At 40.3% G+C, this 26,121-nt stretch overlaps 1 protein-coding gene across 1 annotated transcript; it reads left to right on the top strand.

Annotated features, from left to right (window-relative positions):
• The first annotated feature begins 15,221 nt into the window (after positions 1-15,221).
• pi15a (peptidase inhibitor 15a) lies at positions 15,222-21,262 on the top strand. Its single transcript, XM_074693736.1, has 6 exons — positions 15,222-15,342; positions 15,479-15,787; positions 16,639-16,757; positions 18,710-18,842; positions 18,932-19,047; positions 20,060-21,262. Exons 2-6 carry the CDS (start codon positions 15,527-15,529, stop codon positions 20,193-20,195), a joined length of 765 nt encoding a protein of 254 aa, XP_074549837.1. The 5' UTR covers positions 15,222-15,342; positions 15,479-15,526; the 3' UTR covers positions 20,196-21,262.
• Positions 21,263-26,121: the final 4,859 nt, after the last annotated feature.

Consider the following 26,121-nt stretch of genomic DNA (forward strand, 5'->3'; position numbering starts at 1 on the left):
TCATGATACAAGCTTAATGACAGGTGTTTTCTTTGGGTGTCATCTAGTATATTCTAGATATTGAAAAATGAAAAGAAAATTTGCTGTTTCTGTGTTTGTTTTACAGGGTGGGGCAGAGGCAGTCATAACATCAGACTTCTTGATGAGCTGTTAGGACAGTCTGGGATATTTATGATGGAAGGAAAGGAAATCACCCTTTCCCATCTGTAAACTACATCACCATAGGGTTTTTTCTCCTTTTTGTAATTTTTGGATGGAAGTCAGCTTATAAAATGACAGACACAGTTAGATTTAGTGCATCGAAAAATGAGCATGGCTTTGAATTTTCTGCCTTTTCATATTTCACTGAATCCTACCCCTGTCGAATTTGCCCTCATTGAACTGACACCTGTAGGGTTTTCAATGCATTCACGCTGTTGTTCCAAGGACTACAAATTCTCCAGTTTCCTTTGCCAGAAATCCCTGAAAGCAAAATCTCCCCCTTCAGGTTTAGACTTTTTCTCTTGTTGCTTCAATTTCAGGCTTTTATTGAGAAGTGATGCTGATCATTTGAAAGGCAATAAAGACAAAAAACATAAAACAAGATAAGACCTTGTTCTAATTTTACCCATGTGCAGCTTGTGGGAATCTTGAACACATGTGCAGCAGCAGTGTGTCTTGATGAGTCTCTGCAGCACTTTGATATTCAACAGGAAATAGGGAAAGGATATGTGCATATGCTTAGGGATGCTGGGACACTTCTTACACACCCACAGACGAGCAAACTAGAGCAGAAATCCAGCAGCTGGTTGGATTTGTTTTGGCCCAGGGCTGACCAATTCAGGGCCGAGCAAGACCCAGACAAATTTCCTGGTTGATAACAAGCAAATTCTGTCACAACAAGCAGCAGAGCTTTGGGAAGACAGACTATGAGAGCTTTGAAATGTATCAGACAGCATTTAAAGGAAAAAGCGACTCTTTTAAATCTTCACAATGCTGGCGGAATATTGGTGCCTTTTTAAGAAAATGATTATAGCATTTCCTCTTCCCAAACTACATTTATACATTTTGTTAAACCTAGTGCCCTCTAACTTTTTGGCAGTACAGCAGCCAGACAACAATGTTAGTGACTATCTTATCAACAAACTTTAGTCTCACGTCTTCACGACCAGTTGAGATTTTAAAACTCTTTCAGTGTGTACCAGTCAAAAGAGGACAACATGCTCTGCCTCTCCACCACAGTCTCCGATCCCTCAAGACACACTGTAAAAACAAGATCAGCCTTAAAATCTTCTCAATTACTGCAGCACTGTCAATGTTCTGCATCTCAGTGATGAAGGGTTGTCTAAGGACGCCTTGTGCTGTGTGTGTATTCTTAAGCAGGTGGTGAATGGTATCTGAGTTATCAAAATAGCCTTGGCAGTTCGAGCCGTCGTGGTTGATGGACTTGGCTGCCTCTTGGAAGTTGCCGTGAGGATAGATATCCAGTGTTGTTCCATGGCAAGGTTCCAGTTCACTTTTTATAGGCACAAAGAGCGGAGAACCCTTTTTTAGTGGGTATCCACCCAGTGGATATGGTCTTTTCCACCTGGACAGTGAAAACTGTATCCCACATTTCCAGTGTAAGGGTCATTACCCAAGAACCTGATTTCACTCGGCTCTGTTGTTGTACTGCCTCAGCTCAACATGCTATTCTAGGTTGGTCTGTTGAATTGGTTTGTTGTCTCATTTGAGGAATGACCCTGTAGACAGTTGAGCAATGGAGTTAGCAAATACAAGGACACTAATCTACTGTAAGTTTAGGTGAGTGGTGTAGTCCTTGGACAGCACAGAGTCAAATGGAATAGCCTTGTTTTTTTCCCACAGCTGATACCAGACACTTTGTGTCAATGCTAAGCAGTTTTCCAACCAGGGCCTTCATGTCCACAGTCAGCTTTATGTAGGGTAAAGGTATTGTTCACCTTGGAGGTGTGCCATCCTCAGCGGCACTTGCTTGATGAAATAAAACCAAGTGGCTTGGATTGCCCCAGGATGACCTGCACCACATTCTAGCTACAGGGAGGTACTCAATCTTTTGTCCATCAGGGTCACCTGCAGCAATGCGTTGTGTCCATAGACTGTATAAAAAGTGGACAGTGTGGCCCCACCATTTATCATTGTACTGTTTTGAAGCCAAAATTCCCCCGTCACAGGTGCAGCCATTGGCAGCAATTGCAGCCAGAGTCTATGCAGTAGAGACTGTGAGGGATTCTGGGAGAATCTGAGTGGAGCTGGATGACAAAAATATATATATATTTTTTCTTTTGTGAGTCTAATCATTTCTTGACTCTACCTCCTGACATATTTTACAATCCCCGAAAAAAAATACACAAGAACGGCAACTGTCAATCATCATTAAACGCGACGTAAAACCTTGTTTTTAACCTCTTATAACTAATGAAAATGAAACTTTTCAGAACAAAGAGGACCTGAATACAAGACAGCCAAATGATATCTTCAAATCACCACAACAATCGGACGTGAGAAACATTTCTACGAGGTGAATTAATTTTTTTTCAAGTTTGACCACAGCTCATCTGGAATGGCTGGAGGGCTGTTTTTTTACTTTTACTGCAGCCAGCCACCAGGGGGAGCAGTTTTTGTGGTGGCCTCACTTCGAGCTGAGCAAAATGACGTCCATTTTTTTTTTTTTTACAGTTTATGGTTGTGTCAAGGTGGTGCTCCCTTGGCTTGTCCAAGTCTCAGGACAGGTGGGAATATTGAAAACATTAATCCTCCTTTATCAACATAAGCTAAAGCAGGGTACAATTTTGACCGCTAGAACTGATGCGTATGGGAAGCTGGTGGAACTCAGAGGAATAATCACACCTTCTTCCCCAGTGGGAAGAATTGTAGCACTCTGGCTCACACTGACTGATTCTGGGACTTTCTTTTGACAGTGATAATGTGTGAAAACTCTTGCCAAGCACATCGAAGGCAACATACTACGTCAAGGTCAGGTGCAGGGCTACATTAAAGGAGCAGTTTTCAGTTCTACAGTAACGACTTGAAAAATAATCATGACCCTTGGATGGTTCTCATGCTAACTTGGTGTTGATTTTCTCTTTCCTTATGTGATGAACTTTGGATGCTCAAGCCTATTGCAAAAAAACTGCAGTAAATGGGTCAAAAATGGGACACGATTGATCGAATGTGAAGTAATAATGAGATCATTTATTTCCTGCAGACAGTATATCAGGGGAGGGGTCGATTACAGGATACTCTTTACATATGCTTGCACAGTATCATTTGAGAGTGCACCAGTGCGCAGTCTGTTGTGTGTGAAAACATTTGGCAGTTGAGATTACTGTGAAGCAAAGCACAGTAGAAAAGACAAATGGGAACACGACCAAGCTGCAAAGAGGAGTCAAAACACTTGCTGATGCAAATCAGGTTAAAGTGGTGAATATACAACACATGGTGCAAAGGTTTCGAGACACAGAAAAAGTTTACTATGTGGAAATATTCAACATGATAGAATTACAAAAACTTTTCTCGTATGATGTAATACTCTGGATGAAAGTTTGACAGAACCCTTTAATGTTTGAATTAAACCGGGTTCAAGACAGCTTTGATTACACTATTACTTAAATCCATTTCCAAGAAAACATCACACATGGTACGAGGGAAAGAACATGCCTCCACAAACATAAAAAATACATGGAGTGATAGTTTTTTTTAAGAGTTGAAATAGTGATAAGCCATGAACTACCACTGATCTCATGAAGACCTGCAAGTTTCCAACAATATGACAAATGCAGTAACTCTATTGTCTTCCAATTGCATTTTGATAAACTCAATACAGAACACAGTCCTACCACCTACTACTGCACTATGCTGGTTAACGCTGGTTACAACTCTATTGTGCTGCGCTGTCTGAAGAAACGGCAGAAATTTTCTCAAGGACACAAGCTTACAATCTGATTACTGTGCATAATTATTTCCTTTGAGCATCTTGCCAAGCTAACATTAGCCAGTTTGCAGTACACATGTAGTGTGACCATTTATTATGACTGTATAATAAATGGACGTAGCCTCCATGATGTCACCTGTCTGTTTCTGCCATATTGAAGAGGGGCCAGGTTTGAGTCTCCACGTGAGCTGAGCTGTGCCTCTGATTGTGCAAATTTGTAAACTACCTTGTGAGTTAGATGTGTTAATTTATTAATATTCCACCAGTGCAAAAGGATTGCTCTCAGATGGTAGAAACTCTGGATTACTGCCACTTGCTCCACTCAGAAAGCTTATCTCTAACCTATAAAGCTGCTGTTAATAGCCAATAGCCTGTAGTACCCTTAAACTGCTAATGTGTGATTGGAGGTTAGGTTGTCTGCAAAACCTAAGGCTATGTATCAATTATGACATGGTATTATAATGCCTGTACTTTAAAAAACATTTCACAGGTACCAGAGATGAAGAAGCCATGTTTCTCTGTCATGGTCCAATCAAACTGCAGAGACCATGACCTCTCAGTCATTGCCCCATAAAACTTGGTGTGTTTGCATTGAACCAGAAGAACCCGGCTGTAAATTCTTACAAGGGTTGCCACCTGCTGCAGCATTTTCGATCTTTACGGAGGTGGGGGTGGGGTTGCACAAAACATCTGAGGTCACCTTTCTTAGACCAAAACAGTCTGCGAGAGCAGAGAGCATGAGTTTGTAACCAGTGTTAACCTGCAACTGAACCCCTCAACATTTATTTTCAATAACTTTGACTGATCAAATAAACACACAAGAGTTTGAAATCTGTGTCTCTAGACTTGACTCAAGGCTAAAAAAGTGAATCTGGCACAGTATTTGGGAAATATTCAATAAGTATGAGGCACTTTGAGGCAGCAAGATCAACTATAGTTGGGAAACTTGGGAAAACCTAAAAAGCCAACTGCAAGGATGACGAAGATCAGAGGCCAAAAGGGGACTCCCAGAAATCCACTGAGACTTTGCTTCGTCTTGACTCAAAATCCATCACTACCATGGAACACAGTGCACAAGAAAGCTTGAGTCTTTCTGATAAGCTGGTTCCAACAAAAACACTGACGTCATCATAAATACTGCCAGGGCAAGAGACTTCTAAAATGACAGATTATTCACTAGACGTCACTGACCCAAACTCAAGTGAGATAAATTCTCAAGAAGCCTGTGATCCTGAACATCGTAAGTTTCTGTTACGATATTATATTACTCACAAAGCCAATGTGAGAAGCTGTTTTTATTGTGGTGCAAGGACTGATTTGATGCTTTGGTACTAACCTTTTGGACAGCCACTTAAAGGCTTGAGATCCATATTTCTGTCAGCTTCAAGGCCAAAATAAAGACAGCAAACAATAACTTTTGAGGAAGTAACAGAAAAAAACAAACAAAATTAAGCTGCACTTGTTTTCTGGCCAGTGTAGTGGTAGAAATGTTATATGCTTCCATCCATCTGCTTAATTGTTGTAAATTTGTTGGAGCTGGAAAACGCCCAGGCTGCACCATGCAAAATCACTCTCCCACACAAAGACAATAACTTCTTAGCTTTAGTCAGACCCTGTTAAATCAACTGAACATTACCAAACAAATAGAGTAATATACCTCTGAACCTAACCTCTGTATTCACTGTTACACAGTGTCAACACTGATCATGAAAGAAGCATCTCTTTGTGCAACAATGGTGTCATTTGAGTATTTGTACCGTGTTGCATGGTACCCTGGCAGGTAGCTGCTCAAACAGGCTCTAATAGGATCAAGGAAGGAAAGCTGACATAAAAATAATCCAACATAACAATTTGCATATTCTTGAACCATGAATGGTACAGCTCACCAGATGTCACCGCTGCCCTCTGGACACAAATTCTGCAAGTTGCAGACCTCGCCTGCGTTTCCAGCCACACAAAGCTCCTACGGAGTGCCAAGTAAGCAAGGATCAAGTCTTAAACCACCCAAGAAGGGATCGGGTATGAAGCTTTTCTTTCACTTTGTGATCATGGCCACTTCTTCAGGAGTGGAGGAGAAAACTTGAAGTTGAATCATAAAACCCAGGCATAATTTAGACATGGATGAAACAGATTTTTGCAGCTCATAAATTCAAGACAGGCATATGAGGGTGCTGCTGTATGAGTGAACTCCAACTATAAAGGCAACAGCTCATTTATGATCTTCCCTCAGTTTTCGCCTTATAAGATGTCATCAATGAGTTCTTGAGTTGCAAACTCTGTGTTACTTATATCTCTGAAGAGTCATTGCATTTAAGATTTTTTTTTCAAAGGCAGGAGTCCCAAAGGTTCTGCCCTTCACAGGAGAGTCCCAGCCACAGGGCCTGTCTGCCAAGGCCAAGCGCATTGCTCATCTGCTGTCTAGACTGCCTCCAGGCCTACCCAGCCACAGCCTGACGCAGGCAGCCAGCCAGCACGCACTGAACAATCTCTTTTGCTCCCAACTGGCAGGCAGGTATCAAGAAATCCACCTTTATCAGAACACTGCAATAAATCTGCTTTGGTGTTTTATTTTAACTAGCTAGTAAGAATGTCAAATTCAAGGCAATATTTTACAGTTTGTGAAATATTTTGACGTTATTTTTCTTTATTTGGAGTCTCGTACTTCTTTCTAAATACCAAACCCTTCAAGCCTCATAAAGTTACAATTAATCATTAAGTACACAAGTTATTGTAAAAGGTGCTTAAATTATTCCGTTGTGAACAAGTTTTGTTGACCTTTACAAATGCAGCAGCTGTTATTACTTGCCATCAAATGCCTACAAGAATTTTTTGAGTTTCTTGAATAATGGTGGCAACCCATATTTCACTTTTTTGGAACAGGTGTAACTGAAAAACACCCTCTAGTGGGCAGGGTTTAGTGGTAGGCCTCATTTTGCGATTATTAGTGAACAAAGTCTACTACAGATAGTTATATGTGGTCCATTTTCCATGGTAGAAGTTATGCTAAACTATGTTTTTTGTTTGTTTGTTTGTTTTTTTAGAATCCCCAAAATTGATATTGAAGACTTTTCTGATGTTTCTGTAGAAAGAAAGCAGCTAATTTGGATTAGCAAGGGATCTCAAACTCTGCAGTTTTTCAAAGTTTATCAGAATTTGAGAACTTATGCATAATGTTCCGATCTCTGATTTACATTCTGGGCAACGTCTGATATTGAATCGTTTACCTTCCGGAGTCTTTAAAAATTGTTGGTTCTGTGGATACAGTTGATTTTTTTTTTTCTTTAAAGACCTTAATAACACACAGTCACAAGATAAAAATAAAGCAAACATAAAAGTTTGTATGCTCCCAAAAAGGAGAAATAGGTACAATAAGACTGCTAGCTTAGCCTAGCTTAAGTCTGTTCATGAGCTAGTTTGGTTGAAAAGCTACTTAAGTCATAGAATAAAGCAAACACTTTTAAACTTTTGTGCAGATAAAATTAAATTACTTAATGAGCTTTTTATAATGTTGTTTATTAATTGGACTGGGCAGGGACATCAATTAAACTTGTATGCTAGCCAAGCTAACCTAGCTTCTTTAACATGTTGGTGCAAATAAAAAACATTTTTCTATATTCATAAAGGTGAATACATTTGTAGACATGACAACTTAAAAATATATTATTGGGCCTTCCGGGGGTTTACAAGAAAAAAGATAAAAGCAGAGAAGAGCACAAGCTGTCTGCTTTAAAAAGGTACTTCCATCAGTCACATTAAGATCCATAAGCTCCTGGCATGAAAATGATAGTATGTCACAGTTTCGAAAAAACTCAGTATAAGTTGTTTTGGTTTTGGCAGCTCACTCCTCAGTCTCAGGTGATATTTTTTGTTACCAGCTGTCATGAAGATACATCATAAAATGTCTCGGCTCTAACTTTAGCTTCTGCTGGATTTTTCATGTTTGCCTGTCTTTCTCTCAGCTGACATTTGAACCTCTTGAGAAATGTCTGTGTGTGACCACAGCTCTGTCTCTGTCCAGTCTTACAAGGCCTGAGCATCAAAGATGGTTGTAAATGTCTTATAGATGGGTGAGAATATCTGGGGGCAAAGGAATGTAACATGTCAAAAATAGATGCACAGGCTGGACGACTTATTCCTGAAGAAAAGGTACCTCCTCTGTAATCCTTCAAGTTTTTCCCACACTCTAAACAGTGTTTCAGGAAAAGGGGTGTTTAATTGTGTATGTTTTGTTAGCATAATGTTTGTCAGGATTGTTTGGAGCACTTTACAGGCCTTTACATAAAGCTAATGGTGCAGCCACTTTCTGGTCTGCTAGCTAACCCCTTTGCAACTTCTTTTTTCTGCTTTTTAACACAGTCCGCTGAATCTGATTGAAAATTGATCCTTACTTCTGTTGACTATCATCCCTAATTACTTTTTCTGCACTTTGCTGTTTACTCTACCTTTCCTTGATGGTATTTACTGCCTGTTTTCTTCCTGTGACTGAGGTTGGAGACAAAGTCAACTTAGCTTTTCACTGAGCAGCCAAACATCGGACAGTGTCGTATCTAGACAACAACAGAGGGAAACATCCCATCTGGGACAGATTCTCCACGGTCATGTTTGTGGAGGTCAGCATTCAGTCAATACAAGTCTACACAGCTTGAGGTTATATTGGGTGATCTTTCAGCAGTAAGTACTGTAGTTACAGTTGCTAGCTGGCACTGCAGCAAGAAAATGAAATGACTTTATAAGTGATATTATGCTAGCACATCGGTGTAAGGTCAAAACACAGCAGGAATTTAATTTTGAAGCAAATCAAAGCCCAGCAGGACATGTCTTTGATCAAAGCACACAGATATTTATTGACTTAATTACTGTGCTTGTTACTTTTTGGACAAGAGAAGAATAATAATCCACCTCTGACCTCGTAATGGGGACACAAGGTTGAAACTTTCTCACCCGCTGTCAACAAGCCCTCACCCTGTTGTAAGTTATCAGGCTGTGTGAAACATACAGTATTTGCTATGAAATGACAAAGTCCTCTGATACAATGTGTAACAGCTGTGTGTGGAATAAAGCAGCCTGGACAGCTTGAGGTTTGAGACTGGGCTTCTAACCAATGTAAACTGCTCTTGAATGTCACTTCATTGATTTGTATCCAGGCCAACAATAACCAGCTCATGACATCACAACTTCCCAGCCCCTGAGCTGGCCCAACACAGTTCCCTTTAGAAAGCTATTAAACAGTATAAATCGGATCAGTCTTATTATATTTGTCATCACTTGGTGTGACTGATTAAAGGACTAGTTCAACAAAATAAGAAATATAAATGTGATGCTACTTTTATAGTATGGATGATGGATTCAAAGCTCTCCCAGATGTTTGTGGGTTAGGGTTTTGAAACATTAGAAAGAGCTAAATTAATTCAGCAATATAATGAAGGCTGTAAATATCATGCCTCATCTTGTTTAAACCACATATAAAACAAAAGAAAAATCAGGGTTTTACAGTGGTTATGTTCCAAATTACCAGCTAGGAACAGTTTCAACTATAGTTCTTTGAGAATCATTACTTGGGGTTTAAAAAAAACACATCCTTCCCAACAACTGACCTATGGTTAAGTCCCACCCTCAAACACAATGAGCCAATCACAGTAAATACAGCTATTCACATACTCAGACATTGTCTGCATATCTATTGAAATGCATCACAGAAAGTCAGTTTTTGTTTGGTTTTATGAGGTTTTTCAGAGATTTTTGGTTTGAAAAATGGTCAGACGGTGTTCATGAGGTACATGCAAATCGAACACATGGTATCCTAAGAGGCTGGGCTGCAGGTGGTTTCTGGGCTAGTGATTGTGTTCATGTAGCTTCAGTCGGAGGCTGTGGGTGTGCGCTGCTACTGGCAATGATCCAAGGCAGAGGAGCCCAGTTTGAATGTTGTTTTTAGTTCTCAGCTTAAAGATGATATGTGATCTTTCTGTCTCAAGTCAATCCAAGTTGACAATCTCCGCTGTTAGCTTAGCTCACGAGCTGCATTGCATGCATTGTGCATGGCATATGCTGTTGTAGAGGATAGTGGCCTAGCTAGTTTAGGGATATGAGGGAAAAGACCCCTAAACTAGCTAGGTCGCTGCAATGCAGCTTGTGAGCTAAGCTAACAGCAGAGACTGTTAACTTGGATGCCCAACTTATGCCCATCACCGATTAATCGACGTCGGCCAAAATGTAGCCGATTATAAAAAAATTTTGCTCCACGAAGATTCTGTCGCTCCTTCTCCTGTGTGTCTGTGTGTTGGGCTGTACACTGCCCGAGTGCCCGCCCCCTCTGTCCACTATTATGAAATATAAGACTGTAGCGTGACGTTTTAACACTGTGTTAGTTGCTTTTTTGTGAGATAAACAGAGATAAATGCTACTGTTAATTCACATGTCCACCATTATCTAATGTAAGATTCGATAAAAGGACTAGACGGTACAATCCCCAGGACTCTGCATGGCAGGAATGTCCTCCTCCCTGAGCCAGGCTTGCACCTGACCACATACCTTTAACGTCGTGTAAGTTGCTCATTTTGTCTTTACATTTTTTTTTTTAATACTTACTGTGTTTAAAGTTTGACTTATTTATTTAAGGTGTTTACAGTTTGACTTCTTTATTAATTGTGTTTACAGCTTGTTTTTATTTATCATTGGTTAACACTTCTGTTCTTATGTTGACAGTTTTATAATTTAAGTTCCTTGTTTTAATTTAATAGTGTTTTGTCTCTGTCTTGAATCATATTGGTATTATAATGATTTTTGATTATATACAGTATATATCCTGTGTATATCAATGAATTTATTATATATATCAGCCAATATATCGCATATCGGTCGATATATCGGATATCAGCTGATATATTGGATATCGGCTTTTTTTTCCCATATCGGTCGGGCTCTAATATATATATATATTCTGGAGAGGTATTAGAGCTCAATTTACTCTGTTTCAAGACCACCTCACTTTTTTCTAAGGAGCTTTAAATAAAAGGAAACTTTGAGACAACAGACAACAACATTAACAGCTGGTTTAGCTTCTACAAAAAAAAAAAAAAAAAACTCTTCTGTAACTTCATATTTTCTCAAGTTCTTGCCCATAGAGTCATATAAATTGTCTTTTTTCATCGATCTGTTCACATACTGATCTCTAACTGACTTTCACATGCATGGTGGTTCCTGCCAGCGCAGTAACAATAGCCTTGGGTGGAGTGCACAGCTGAGTTGGAGTCTACAGCATGTGCTTTGATTGCTGGAATACCGGACAGAGTGAGAAGCTTTTCTTAGGAGATTCTGTTTCTTATTCCTGCAGGTCTATGCTGTGCTCCAATCTTTTGTCTCACACTGTCAAATAACAATAAAACATGTATTATTTGTTGTTTTGTTTTGGATGTTGATATAAAAAAGTACTGGATGTGCTGTAGGGGTCACAAACATACACACACTTTTTTTTTCAAAACTTTTCTGCATTTGGTTTTGAATTATTCTGCCTGGCTCAGATTCTTCCACAAACAAAACCAATGCAGAACTTGCTGAGTCTGTTTATGGTCTGCAGGCTATTCCTTTCTCTTGCTTTCCCTCTCATTCTCTCTGCTGTACTGGCATCAATACTGGGCTTCAAGAGGCCTCCTGAGGGGAGGGGGGAAGTACGGGGGAAACTTGGAACAATATATTGTAGGTAAATAAATGCTCTGTCAGAAAAAGAATGCCTTTCCAAAACATACCCGGAGCCTGTTGGTGCAGCATTTGCCCAAAGAAATGCTCTAATTACTCCTCTGATAATGTTATAATAATGCTCAGATCCCTTAAGAAGTCACTGGGTTCACTCCGCAAACAAGCACCAGCACTCAGAGACTGAGGGAATATCATCTGGAGCCTTGAGGAGACTGCACGTGAAAAAACTCTGTGTGTGTGTGTGTGTGTGTGTGTGTGTGTGTGTGTGTGTGTGTGTGTGTGTGTGTGTGTGTGTGTGTGTGTGTGTGTGTGTGTGTGTGTGTGTGTGTGTGTTAGAGAGAGGGAGGAGGGAGGAGGGGGAATACAGTGGAAGTACAGTACTCATTTTAATCCTGGCTTCAGCTTTCCTGCAAAGTTTCTAACCTTTTGACTCCCATGTTTAGTCTTGGATCTGAAACCTCCAGCCAATGAAAAGTGAAGATACTATAACATTTTTTGAAGCAGGTGTATTCTAAGTTAATCTGATGATATGGACTATAATATGTCTATAAACATGAGGATAGAATCTCAGTGCCGTGTCCATCTGATTCTTTGGCTGTAAGGCTCTTACTGGCTGTGGAGTGGCCGAGCTATTGATACCAGATGAGAGGATGAGTCAAAATAATGGGCAGATGTTATAGCTCATGATGAAACTGAAAGAAACAGTCAGATTATATCTAAACACTCTGTATAATGAATGGTTTGAATAAGTGTTTGGGCTGATAGAGGGAGTTGACCTGAAATATCTTAAAGAGAGTTGTAAAAGAAGCTCCTTTTTCCCATTAAAATATTTTTTCACAGTTTAACACTTTTCACTCCGTATTTTCACGTATTTTCATGCATCAAATTTGCATCCAAGAGCAGTTTGCATCAAAATGTTAAATCTTGGCAAAAACAAATCATGCTTCTTCCAAGTCATGCCGCTGAAATAAGACAGAGTGAAGCCTTTGTGTCACTAATGTTTGCAGTGAAGTTGAGACTCTTGACAAAAAGATGAACAGATGTCATAAACCTAGAAAGGGATAATATATAGTGACCTGGGCCTGTATGCATGTCTCGTTATCACACAAACCAGACCATAAGTCTTCATGTACTGTTATGGAACACCCTGTCATGCCATAGCATTGGCTACATGTGCATTAAATGGTCAATTAACTAATTGCACCATGAAAGTGAGGGAGGTGCAGAATGAAAACCTCGATCCAAAAAAGTTTGAATTGTGCACGCCTACTATGCATTAACAGTGACAAACCAGTACAGCGGTAATGGGTTGACTGAGAAAGATTAAAAAAAAAAAAGACATTTTTCAGCAGAAGAAGAAGAAATGGAGAATTTAGTACAAGAATATGGGAACCAACAACTTTGTTTTGACCAATCAGAATTAAGTATGTAAAACACTCTTCTTGAGCAGCTAGTTTAACTGTAAACTGTGAAGTATGTGGAACAGAAAAAAAGTTATTTTTTTCACTTTGCTCCACTCAGATCCTCTTTGAGTCCCTCACAGTCTTAACTGCACAGACTCTGGCTGCACAATGGCGGCACCTCTGGTGGGGCTATTTTGGCTTCTAGACCGTACAATGTTAAAAGGTGGAACCACACTGTCCACTCTATATACAGTCTATGGTTTGTATAGTTTATGTGGAGACAAAAATGAAACCAGTATTATACTCTATGGTATGGTTGCACACAAATGTCATTAAATAGTTTGATGTTTTCGTATTAAACTAACGATAAAAGAAGGATGCTGGTCCCTCTCAGTGTACCCTCAAATTCATTCAAAAGAGGGACAACAGCTTGTCTAAGTGTTATTGAACTGCTACCAAGTATAAACTGTAAAAAAAAAATAAAAAAAATGATGTCATCTTGCTCAGCTCGAAGTGAGGTCGCCACAAAATCTGCTCCCCCTGGTGGCTGGCTGCAGTAAAGGTAAAAAAATCCAACTCTCTGGCCATTCCAGATGGGCTGTGGTCAAACTTTAAAAAACGAATACACCTCTTAGAAATGTTTCTCATGTCTGATTGTTGTGGTGATATGAAGATATCATTTGGCTGTCTTGTATCCAAGTCCTCTTTTTTCTGAAAAGTTTCGTTTTCAGTAGTTCTACGAGGTTAAAAACGAAGTTTCACATAATGTTTAATGATCATTGACAGCTGCCGTTCTCATGTATTTTTTGGGGGGATTGTAAAATATGTCGGGAGGTAGAGTCAGGAAGTGATTAGACTCTCAAAAGGGAAAAAAAATATTATTTTTGTCACCCAGCTCCGCTCAGATTCTCCCAGAATACCTCATCGTCTCTACTGCGCAGACTCTGGCTGCACCTGTGACAGGGGTATTTTGGCTTCAAAACCGTACAATGGTAAATGGCGGAGCCACGCTGTCCACTCTATATACAGTCTATGCTACCAAGGTATAAATATTTAAATAATCTTCAACTTGACAATGGAAGAGTAAGGCAAAGATGAGCAGGAGAGACCACTGTTCGCACCATCTTGGTTCTATGAGACATTCATCAGGAAAAAAAAGTATTCCTGCTTAGTGTCCTGGCATTAAGATGAGCCCTGGATCAAGTCTAGGCAGTAGAAATATTCAACTAATCTGTCATGATTAATCCTTGAACTCTGACAACTTTCCACCCTAAGTGGAGTCAAAGAAAAGCAGCAGAGTGAGAGTGAGAGTGAGCTACAATGTATGGACAGAGTGAAAAGGTGGAGAAAATCTCCTGAGTGATATTTCCCTTCCACTGCCTCCAGCACCTGAAAAGTCCATCACTTCCAAGAAGGGGTTTTGGGAAAGCACCAGTTGTATCCGCAACAAGAGAGGGGGGAGAAGAAGGGAAAAAGATGGGGGTGGGTGGGGGAATAAGGTTCCTGCGTCACGTTTCTTTGATTTGTCCACCAGCTGCCAATGAAAATGATGACCTGCAGAAGGCTTTTTTCCCCCTCTTGGCTCAACATCTGCACAAGCAAACCACAGCTGGAGCCACACACTGAACAAGTGTAATCTTTATAGTATAATGAATACAAGGAAGGAGCCTGATAGGACACATGGACCCAACTCTCACACTGATCTGACTCGTAAAACTACTGGCTGTCATCCACCCATGAGTTTATGCGGTTGTTCCAGTGACCAGTGTGGGAAGTGCAAATTTTATCACCTGCACAGGGAGCTGATGTGACAGCTTGATTCTTTCAAGTGATTAATCAATTTAATGTGCTTCATTTTATAAAATTTAGGGTCTGTACTTACAAAGCAAAGTATAATAAACAGTAATTTAATATGCTTCATCCTCCTTGGTGTACTTTATTAATCAAATTTTATCCTTCCACATCCTGCAGCTGTTCCAAACCAAAGCAGATGTCATTATAAACTTGGACAAGATCTGCATGGAATGGGTCAGGAAAAAAAAAACCCAAACATGTTGTTTCCCAAATCCAGCAGTGTTTAAGGTGACAAGGAGGGGCTGTGTCTCTACCTCAGGCAGGCGCACTTCCTGCACCGTCCGCTGCAATATATAAACCCGCAAAGACGGAGTTCTCCCGGTGCACTCACTAAGTTTGCAAAGCGCGAAAACTCATCACTTGCTGCCCTCCCTCTTTCTTTCTCTCCAAAACATTACGGAGCCATCAGAGGTGATACAGCTTTGATCACACTGGGAAAGAGGTATTACTGCGCAAGAAAAGGTAGGACCAAAGACTGAGTGAATGAATACCCCTTTATTTTCTGTCGCGTTTGCAAATCAGGAGATGTTTGAAGTGCTCTTCTTTTACGCACCACAACGCTTGGAGTTAAGAGTTTGTCTTGTTGCTCTTTTTGCAGGTCAGTCACATACGAAGGATTTTCTGCTGCACTTTCCTCAGATCAAACATGAAACCTCAGTATTTCGTCTTAGATGTAATACTTCTGTGCATATCTTGCGGAGCAAGTGCACTGGCGACGAGTATCCCCGCCGTGCCGGCCAATTTCAGCAGTCCTGGCGCAGCGCACAGCCATGGAACAGACACCACGACTATTTCTAAAAGCAGGAGGAAGCGTTATATCAGTCAGAATGACATGCTCGCCATTCTTGATTACCACAACAAAGTGAGGGGGAAGGTGTTCCCACCTGCATCAAACATGGAATACATGGTGAGTGAAAGCAATCAGTGACATTTCTGGAGACATTTCTCTTTTACTGTTTTTATTTCTCATTTCTGTTAAAATATTGTTATCCTTATTGTCTTCTACTGAAAAAAAAGTATTCAAGTAAAAATAATTGGTCATATCAGAGATGTAAATTGCATGGATGGATGTAATTTAATAAGTTGGTTAAGTGACGAATGTCTAAGCCTCTTGACACCTTCAGCTGTTGAGCACATTTCACAGCCGCAGACCACCAAAGTAGTCACTTCCAAAGGAAGAGGGGTCATGTATGGTCCTGGTAGCATGCTGGCAGAGTAATATGGAGAAGGCAGAATGGGTTTCTTTCAGACCTGTTGAGTTTGAGGGCTCATCTTTTCCTAATGTGACTTTATTTTTTTTGTTTTATGGTTCATATCTTCAGCACTAAAATTAAAACCCTTCTGCTGATCAATTTGAGTATATTAGGACCCTTGAAAGTTTCTCTAGAGTCACAGCCTGAGTTTTTCTGTGAGAAAAAGCACTGTGAAAATCTCACTGTCCAGAGATGCAGTGAATGAGTTCATCTCTAGAAAGTCTACGGGACTGTGGCTGCTGTCTTCATTCCGGTATTCTTAAAGCTGTCCAGCTCTGCGTCAAGTGAAAGAGTTACACGGGATACTGGGCAGCTAACGCTCTGCACTTATGTAACCGATTTGATGGATCACTGTTGTCATGGTAACCCCTGTAACAGTGCTATGAGCTCAGAAAGTGCCGTGTCTTATCTGACATCTTGCTGCAGAATGAAGATCTGCTGCGGTGTTGATATTTTTCCATCAGTTATGTAATGGCCCGACGTGTTTCCCTCTCTTTGTGTTTAGGTGTGGGACGACACTTTGGCAAAGACTGCAGAGGACTGGGCTCATGCGTGCCTGTGGGAGCACGGGCCGCCTCACCTCCTCCGGTTCCTGGGTCAGAACCTCTCCGTCAGGACAGGACGGTGAGTGACCTTTGACCTCTCCCCCTTCCTCCCTCCCCTGGCATCTGCTGCTCTTCTTAGGGATGACTCTCCTGCTCTCCGCAGTCATGGTCGTTGCCTTGCAGCCCCCTTCTCTCTCCTTAAAGTTTTTGCGCTGTGACCTGGTGACTGCTTGAGGAATGCTCCTGTGACCCCTCAGATAAACACGACTTGTGTTTTCAGCCATGACCCATGAGGACAAAGGCTCATCCCTTCAGAGGGTCTTGACTTTCCATTTGGAAACAGAGAGCAGCTTCACGTGTGCGAACACTTTTAGGTTTTATTGAGGGACAACTTTAGACTCAAGGGAAAATTGCTTTTCTGAATCTCTGACCGTCTGCTAACACTAGCAAGGTACACTGTCCTGTAAAAGTATGACTACTAACTCAGTGCAACTAACTTACCAGAGAGGTTCATATATTTGAATAAACCAAGTCAAACGTCGAGGTGCAACTTTGCTCAACACAAGGTTGAGGATTTTGAGGTTTAGGTTTATTAAAAAAATTATTTACGGCAGAAAGACAGCGTTTTTATGCAACAAGCCTCCTTCAAACCCTAAAATGTGCCAGATTGTTCTCAGTGATATTTAAAGTCACAGTTGGGCCGTACGCTATAAAAAATATGGATGGTTAATATGGTTGATGTGATGTCACTGACTGGTTTCCAAAGAAGAGTTGTGAAGTACAGAGGTGACATTTACCGTTTTCGAAATGCTAACTCCAACTAACTCCTGGGGCTAATTAAACATAACTTTTAGCCTTACTCTAATCAAAAATGATCACGTGTGACAGAAAAAAAGAACAAACAAAACTAAAAAAAGAAGCATGCCATTTTTACCATATAAAGTAGGAAACAGTGACAAAGTGATAGCAACAGCCATATTGTAAAAGCTGAGTCGACCTAACTTTTTGTCTTTAGCCTTCTGGCTAACAGCTAAAATGTGCCCTTTTGCAAGTGAGCACAGCTTACAATCTTCCCATGTAAATTATGCAAAACTTGAAACTTGAAAGATTAGTATTTTCAAAAGTGCCTTAGAGGGGGAATGCACTATTCAAACCAAAACATTTTTTTCGTTTAAGGCTTTTAATGTGTTTCTTTCTATCGTAAAGCTAGGCCTTTTAACATGAGTGTTGAAAAGGTTGACTTAGCTTTCACAGCCATCTTAAAGTGGACGTTGGAGGAACTGCAGATCTCAGCACTCCTGTACTAGCAACTTTCTTTTTCTGCAACAAAATTTGATGTTTAGCGGTCACAATGAACAAGGTGTCTAAAACAAATCCAGTCTTGTTCCAGGCTGTTAACATTTTAAACCCTAGAGTTTTGTTAAGCCTTTTCTTGGCTGCCTCCAGTGGACACTCCAGGAACTGCAGTCTTAAACACTCACTACACTGTAGGTTGCTGCTTGGGTTGGGCTGAACAAACTGTTGATTTCCACAACATGAAAACAATCTCACCCCTGTACTTTGTTCATTTCCTTTGGGAAGTCAGCAGTTTGCACTTTACAGCATGTTTGGAAGTCTTACAAATAAACATGACTGGCTGTCATCATGAGGGTTTGATCATCTTTGAATAACACAATAGTTTCTCCTTGGCTGCAAACCCTGGTTTGTCGTCACTTTCTCAATTACAGATGAGGTCATGATGCAAATGGAGCAGATGTTCCAAACACCATTACAAAATGCACTCTTTCTATTGGCCCAGTCCACTGTGTGACATCAACAGTCATCCCTTTATGCAGGCTGCAAGTCCAGAAACACAATAAATGACTTGGAAGACGTCATTTTGGAGGGAACATGTGGTGTAAGAAAAGGACAAAGATGGGAATAACTGGAGACTGTAAAAGGCTCAGACTGAAACTTAAGCACTGCATGTATCGTTTGCTTTACAACAGATTGAAACAATATTTTTCATATTATGTCCATTTTCTGTTACAGCTATCGATCCATTCTGCAGCTGGTGAAGCCATGGTACGATGAGGTCAAAGATTACTCATTTCCATACCCCCGTGACTGCAACCCACGATGTCCTCTCAGATGTTATGGACCCATGTGTACCCACTACACCCAGGTAAATAGATCAGTATCACATGTTACATGTTATTATGTTCACTTGTAGCATCAGTAGCTTAAACTTTCTGCACATCCTCTTTTTTGCAGATGGTGTGGGCTACATCCAACAAAGTGGGCTGTGCTGTACACACATGCCATAACATGAATGTATGGGGCGCAGTGTGGAAACGGGCAACATATTTAGTCTGCAACTACTCACCAAAGTAAGTGAACCGACAGTGTAACATATGCTCTTTTCCTCGTACAGTGTTGCTTACATGCTGTAAGGAAGCCCACTGCTTCTAATGAACCTGTTAACCCGATGACGATAGGGTGACCCCAGACTTAATCCTGACACAGGCCGCTCTGTTCCGTGCTGAGCTGTGAAATGCCACCCATGTTGCTGTGAGAGTCAGATAACCTCGATACAAGCCTGTGAACCGGTACTGCATTAGCATAGCTCTGCAGAGCCATGTAACAGACCAAATATTCCCTAAAAAATCCAAAGAATTAAAAGCTGTTTGGACTTATGACTGACTTATGACCCAGGTACTTTAATCCTACTGGTTGCAGACATATGTCAGTGTAACAGGCTCAAGATAGAAATGACCCATTTACATTTTTTGAGACCTTCAGACATCTCAGACATTGCATGGCACGCATATCCCTAATATGTGTACACTGAAGTTACACAAATAGTACAGATTCAAATCCTGCACTTGGTTAATCATGGAGCTGATAAATGGATCCTCTTATCCAGTTAGTCAACCACTGCTGAGTCTGCCATTAGCAAGCATTCATACAACAATAGCATTATTTTTTCACGACATTTGGGATACAGTGAGTTGCACAAACTTGCTTCACCATGAAGGCTGGGATGATTCTGGTGGTGGAACTAACAAATTCACAGCTGGTTTTTGAAAACAAATTTAAGTTTATGAGTGCTTTTGAGCTGAAGATCTTGATTTTTCAACAGAATATGCTGTTGACAGAAAAAAAAAAATTGCAAAGTTATTTCAAGGGTCATGAAATTCGAGATTGACAACTTTTTAACCCTAGACTAAACATATATTCAGATTAAGATCATTGATGTAACGAGGACTCCAGAACAGCTGCTAAAGGACATTACATAACAAGTTATGTCTTAAGTGAAAAAAACTAAGTAAGTTTTATGTTATGCCAATTATTAAATCTATCTTTTTGAGGACATTAACCCCTCTTGTTTCTGTCTTCCAGGGGGAACTGGATCGGAGAGGCCCCCTACAAAGTAGGCGTCCCCTGCTCCGCCTGCCCTCCAAGCTACGGAGGCTCCTGCAGCAACAACATGTGCTTCCCTGCTCTCAAGACAAACTACCTGCACTGGTTCAAATAAACACAGGTTTTCTTTTTGACATAAGCTGACAGTACCATGGAGACAGAACTTCAATCCTTTAAGGATTTGCACAGCCATCTTGGACCACACTATTTTGTATATATGGGCTTATTTAAAGACACAAACCTACGTTTGAAGGCAGCATATGATTTAGCAGTGATGACTTGTAAATAAACTGTAAATTAATGTCATTTGTACCTGAGTTGATATGAATATTTTAACTGATTGAGTATAATTTATGTACAGAGTGGGTCCTTAAACACAGTTTTTATTCTATGTGGTGCTGCACACTATTTGTTTACCATTGACAATATGGTAATTAAGGTCACAACAGGATCATAGCTGCTCATACCTGCTCACTTTGGTGCTATAGGCATCACACCTTCATGTTGTGTGCTCTGCCTCCACAGGAATGTTGTGATGTTGAGATCAAAGCTTTTGACCTCAGAGGGGAAAACTACACTGACGGTGTCCACTTTGTAGACACTCTGGGTGAAATAGACTTCAGGTCTAATGCATTTCACACTTTTGTCTTGCTTTGAATTTGCAAAAGTCTGCAGACAAAACTGCACTTAAGTAAAATGAAATTAACTGATAAAAGAGGTACATCAGCTGGGCTGGGATGTCTGTAACTTTAGGCCAGAATAGGTTATCCCTCTGTTGTCAAAACCCCCATTTTTTTCTCAACATTCAAGTTATTTAACCTGCACTGATACGGTTATGTCTCATTACAAACATGCTACACTGAGGAATTCAAGCTTTTCTGTCAAACGTCATACTCAAGAGCACATACAACAAGTCTGACCCTCGTATTTGTTTTCTAATCACATTTGTACATTGTATATTGGTATATTATTTACCAGTGTGCTTTTATATTGGACAAATCCATTGTTTTTATTTTGTTTTGATCACTGATGTAGTTTGGTTTTGGGATCTAGGCACTCCAGTGCACCTTAATTGTATGTAAGTTGCCAAAATACTTGGAAATTATTATTTTTTTGTACATGTAGATAATCATTATGCCTTGTCTATGATTAAACAAGTATTCTGTAAGTTATTCATTTTTGTATGGGAAAAAAATATTTAATTAATTGTAATTTTTTATTGTTTTTTTAAAGGATTGTAAAAAAATGGAAATGATTAAAAAATGCTAAATATGGCTTAACTGAAAGGATATTTACTTTAAATGCAGCTTATTTTAGTATGTTTCATTGCTGCACACAGGGGCATGTCTGGAGAGGTAGCCATGGGTGTCACTGCCCTTCATGAAACCACCCAAAGTGCAACACGAATTCTAAACTATGATTGGTTTCAAGCCTTGCTGGAGGCTGAAACTTTGTTTCAACCTTGTTTTTAAGCCAAAAAAAAAAAAAAATTCAGTGCCACAACTCTGTTGGAAGCTGGTCACCCTAGTCAAGAAAGTCTGGACATGCGCCTGGCTTTAAATGGTGGTATATTATCTTATTTATTTTTTATTTGACCTTTATTTAACCAAGTAAAAATGTTCAAGAACCAGTTCTCATTTGCAAGCATGACATGGACACGAGGCGCCAACAGGAGCACATAGACATGTAAAGACCAGAGACTAATAGACATATAAACACAATGCTAGTACAATAACATAGAACAAAAAGTGAACAAGTGAAAAGCAATGAGCTTGAAGTTTCAGAAGTACATGTGTGCATATAAGTGTGCATGAAAATAAAAGTTCAAAGTGATCAGCAGGAGCAACATTAAACTATAGTCTGCTGAAGTTTAAGGCTAAAGACGGGGAGTGAAATCCAAGTTGAAAGTTTGTGAGTGTTCTGTAAGATATTCCAGTCTTAGGACACTGCAAAATTACGGCCAAAAATAGTGGAAGTACTGAGTATGACGATCCTGATAGACTCACTGGACCTGGTGCAATATGAATTGTGGGGGATGTGAAAAGGAGAGGACAGGTAGGAAGGTGTCCTACCCATGACTGATTTATGAGCAAAATTAAACCAATGGTGAAGCTGAAAGGTATGAAGGGAAGGCCACCACACCAATTTGTAGAGATTACAGTGGTGAGTATGGAAGGGAGCATTAGTGCCTTGTGGATTGCTAAACATGACACAAAGAAAGGACAATATCATCAGGGTAGAGGAGAACCAAACAACAAAAAGCCAAACATGTTGCTATTGATTCAAAATCCATTCAGTAAATTATACTGATCATTAAAGGACAATATTTCCTGACCCACTTAATCAACGTTACCTAGAAGCTACACATGCAACAGACTATATATTGTCTTATGAACTTGGGACTACACTATTTATTTGATTGTTTTCCAGACTGCTAGATTCAGTCACAGTCACTTATCCAGCTCTTTGATTCTCGATTTTTGCTTTCATTAAGAATGTGCACAATTTTAGAGCCCCATATCCCCACATCCTGAGTATCAAAGGCTGAGAGCAAGCAGAGAAAACATGTCAGGGCTACATCTGAATCCTAGCATGAGGAGGTTGACTTTGGCCCTGTTTGGGTTTCAGGGGACCCACTTGTTTGGGTTTGTCCAGTGTAACCATTGACCTTATTTAGGAGTGAGAGACAGGGAGCAGAACTGTTTGCATGAACTAGAAAGAGGGAGATTGAGGGACAATTTTTAAGAGACAACACAAAGGGATTGTAAAAGGTTGACATTTCTTTACATGTGCTCTGAAACTTACGTGGGCTATGGAGAAAATATCAGGAGAGTTGGTAAATCGTGGGAACAAACTGTGTGGGAGTCAAAAAATGCTCTGATTTGCTGGGCAGATGCTGTAGGTTTAGTCTCTTTCCAACAGACTGCAGAATATAGCTCTAAGTTTCATTAGTTATATTAAATCTGCATTGGAAAAATGCTTAAGCCAAGTTCAAAAGCAAGGGTCAAAACTTGTTTTATGAACAGCTGCTTTGGTTCACATAAAAACTGGGCTTCAAATCCTTCCAGGCTAAAGGGTTTGATGCACTTTGGCAGGTATATGCACACAATGCATCACATTGAACAAAGTTTTCAAACCACTTCCTGTGCTTTTTTAATTTGTTTCATCAATGCAGACCGCCATAACACTTCCTCACAATGCTTTGAACTAATCAGCCAAGAGGTTTTTTTTACATTTCTTATGAACGGAAAAACTGTATTTGAGCAAATACAGATGGAGGTTTAAAAAGGCACATCAGCAGGATAGGAGATGTTATGACGAGTGAAACAACCTGCAGCCAACATCTACCTGACTTATCAGTCACAGGCAGAGGCAGAGCGAAAGTTAAGGAAATGGATTTGGGTTAGCATTAAAGCAACCTCTGATGGTTGAGTGCTCAAAAACGTCTTTAAGTGTGCTTCAAGATGGAGCGAGTCATGTGGTCATAAAGTTGGGCTGGGTAGAGAAATTTTGTTATTCTTAAAACAGTCGCTGCCTGTTTTGAGAAATGAAGCTGGTGTGAAAGTAAATGTAGCTAAATTCTGAGAGCCCTTTCCCTTTCATGTGTATATGTGGCTCCAAAGTCAGAGGCAGGGAGAGCACACCATCCCTCTGTCATGTGGAAACACAAAAAGCAGAGGCAGGCAGAACAGCAGCAAAGACACCATCTTGAAGAGAGTCAGAAAATTTTGAGAGATAAGGCTGTAAAACAAAGATACTCAAAAACGACAGTAGCTTTTGTCCATTTGCAAAGGACATATAAGTGCAAGCTTTGCAGACAGTGCGCAGTGCTTCCCACCAGTCTTAACCACAACAAAGAGAGGGGTCACTTTTCTACAGTGTGTCTGTAAATGAACATGGACATTTTCTGTCTGACAGCACAGGGCAGGTCGTCAGAGCATGTTTTTCTGATTTGATCTGAGAAAGAGAGCGCCCTGTGTCTTTCAAGTCATGGCATATGTGGCGGTCATGCTTAACATTTTGACGGGTAGATAGGTAGGCCTACATCCGAATCATGCCATTCGTCCAGTGCAGCGTTGTATTATAAATATCAATAGTCTGTAGAACGAGCTAAGCAAAACCCAGACATTTTAGGGAATTTCATAAAATCCCCCAGTACATAATTTTATGACCACAAGGGTTATTAAGCTGATGTGCTGGTGTGTCTTTATTTTGAGAGCTGGGTTAAAGTTACATTATAACACATGCATGCCTGAAAAACATTTCTTGTGTCCAAATGTACAACATATCACCAACACCTGATCTGTAACAAATGATTTCAGAAGTTTAGTAACTTTCCTACACCTAACCTTTCTAGACCTAAACCTATCCCTGATCAAACATTACACCAACCCTTACCCTAACAATTACCCTAACTTTCTAACCCATTGCTAATACAAATGAACCCTTACCCTAATATAACATAACCCTAACCCTTTCTAACCCTAACTTTCCAAAAATAACCCTAACCCTGATATAACATAACCCTAACCCTAATTTTCTAACCCCAACCCTAAGTTTTCAGCCACAACCCTAATCCTAACCCTAACTATCTGAACCTACTCTAACCCTAATACAACATAACCCTAACCATAAGCCAATGTTTTAATTTTACTGAGCAATAATGCCCAACTTTGCATTTCAGCTTCTTAAATTTAATCAATTTCACTGCTAATGTTTTACCTTTTTTGATACAGCCTCTCATTTGTCACTTTCTTTGATCTGATGACTGTCTGTTGTTCTTTTCTCCTCTAGCCAGTAAGGGTTGCTGAGCTAGGAGATAAAGTCCTCAATGAGGAGGGAGAGAGAAACACAATCGAAGAGACAGAGAAGAAACAGATTTTGAGTCTCAGGTTGCTGCACCAACAAATCCTTTCCAACAGGCTTATTCTATCAGCCAGTGCCAACACCTTCAGAGGCCTAAATGACGCATCTGTACGCTCATCCCAAGGTGCACCACTTTTCCTAATAACACATTTGAATTACCGAGCTGTCGGATAAACTGTTTTTGCTAAAGCAGTTTAGGGGGAAGGTGGCGAAGGGTTTATTTTGGAAAGAAGATAGAGACTTCAGTGGGACCTCGGCAGGGTGATAGATTATTAACAGGGAGCGAGTAAGGATCCAAAGTGTGCAAGCAGCCATCCAAATCCAATAAGGATGAGAAGTATGAGAAAGAGTTTGAGTGGGTACAGTGCTGACAAAGGGGGATAAATCATTTGTGGAGTGAGTTTGTAGGTTTACCGATGCTTGTAGTGCAGCTGCAGGAACTCTGCAACCTCTCTGCCCTCTCTGACTTCAAGCTCTGGATGGTTGAAAACCTGGTCTTTCCAAGCCTCTAAGGGGATATTGGGCAATAGCTTCATTTGAATGCATTTTACTTTTTCTGTTGCCTCTGTCCTGGCTTTGTTTACTCTGCTCCCCGTGCAGATCAGCCATCGGAAATGCAGCCTGTGCCCGGTCCAGGGACTGTGCTGACCTCAAACATCCCCAAAATCTACAAAGGCCAAGGCTGCTTGAGGACATCGGAACGTAGCAGTTGATGCTCAGTGTCGAACATATCGCAAATAAATGTTTTTGGACAATACCAATTTTTACTTTCTTATTTAAAGTTACAGCATTAAGTATCTTCATTCTATCAAGCTAACTAAAACCCTGTTTCCACTAAGCAGGCTGGTTTGGTTAAGCATGGTTTGGTACAGGTTAGATCGGTAAAGCCTGTTCCTGTTTGCATTTACAGATGCCAATAGCCATGTAAGTTACAAAATAGCATGACACTGTAGCAGCGTGACACAGTTTACCCCGCTAATAAATCCAATGATGAAGAAAAACGTCACACAGTAAACAAAGAGCAACAATGGAAGACATCTGCAACCACTGATAAATGGTAAGTGACAATTATTTAGACCAATCACCAGTCTGCAATGTTGTAGCTCCACCGTCTAGGATCAGATTGATTTAGGTCTTGTGCACAAGCAGCCGGGCATTTTCAAAAAACAATTATC

This window comes from Halichoeres trimaculatus, unplaced genomic scaffold (assembly GCF_033239565.1).
Source record: "Halichoeres trimaculatus isolate MK-OKI-2021-1 unplaced genomic scaffold, fHalTri1.1 fHalTri1_scaffold_18, whole genome shotgun sequence".
NCBI classification, from domain to species: domain Eukaryota; kingdom Metazoa; phylum Chordata; class Actinopteri; order Labriformes; family Labridae; genus Halichoeres; species Halichoeres trimaculatus.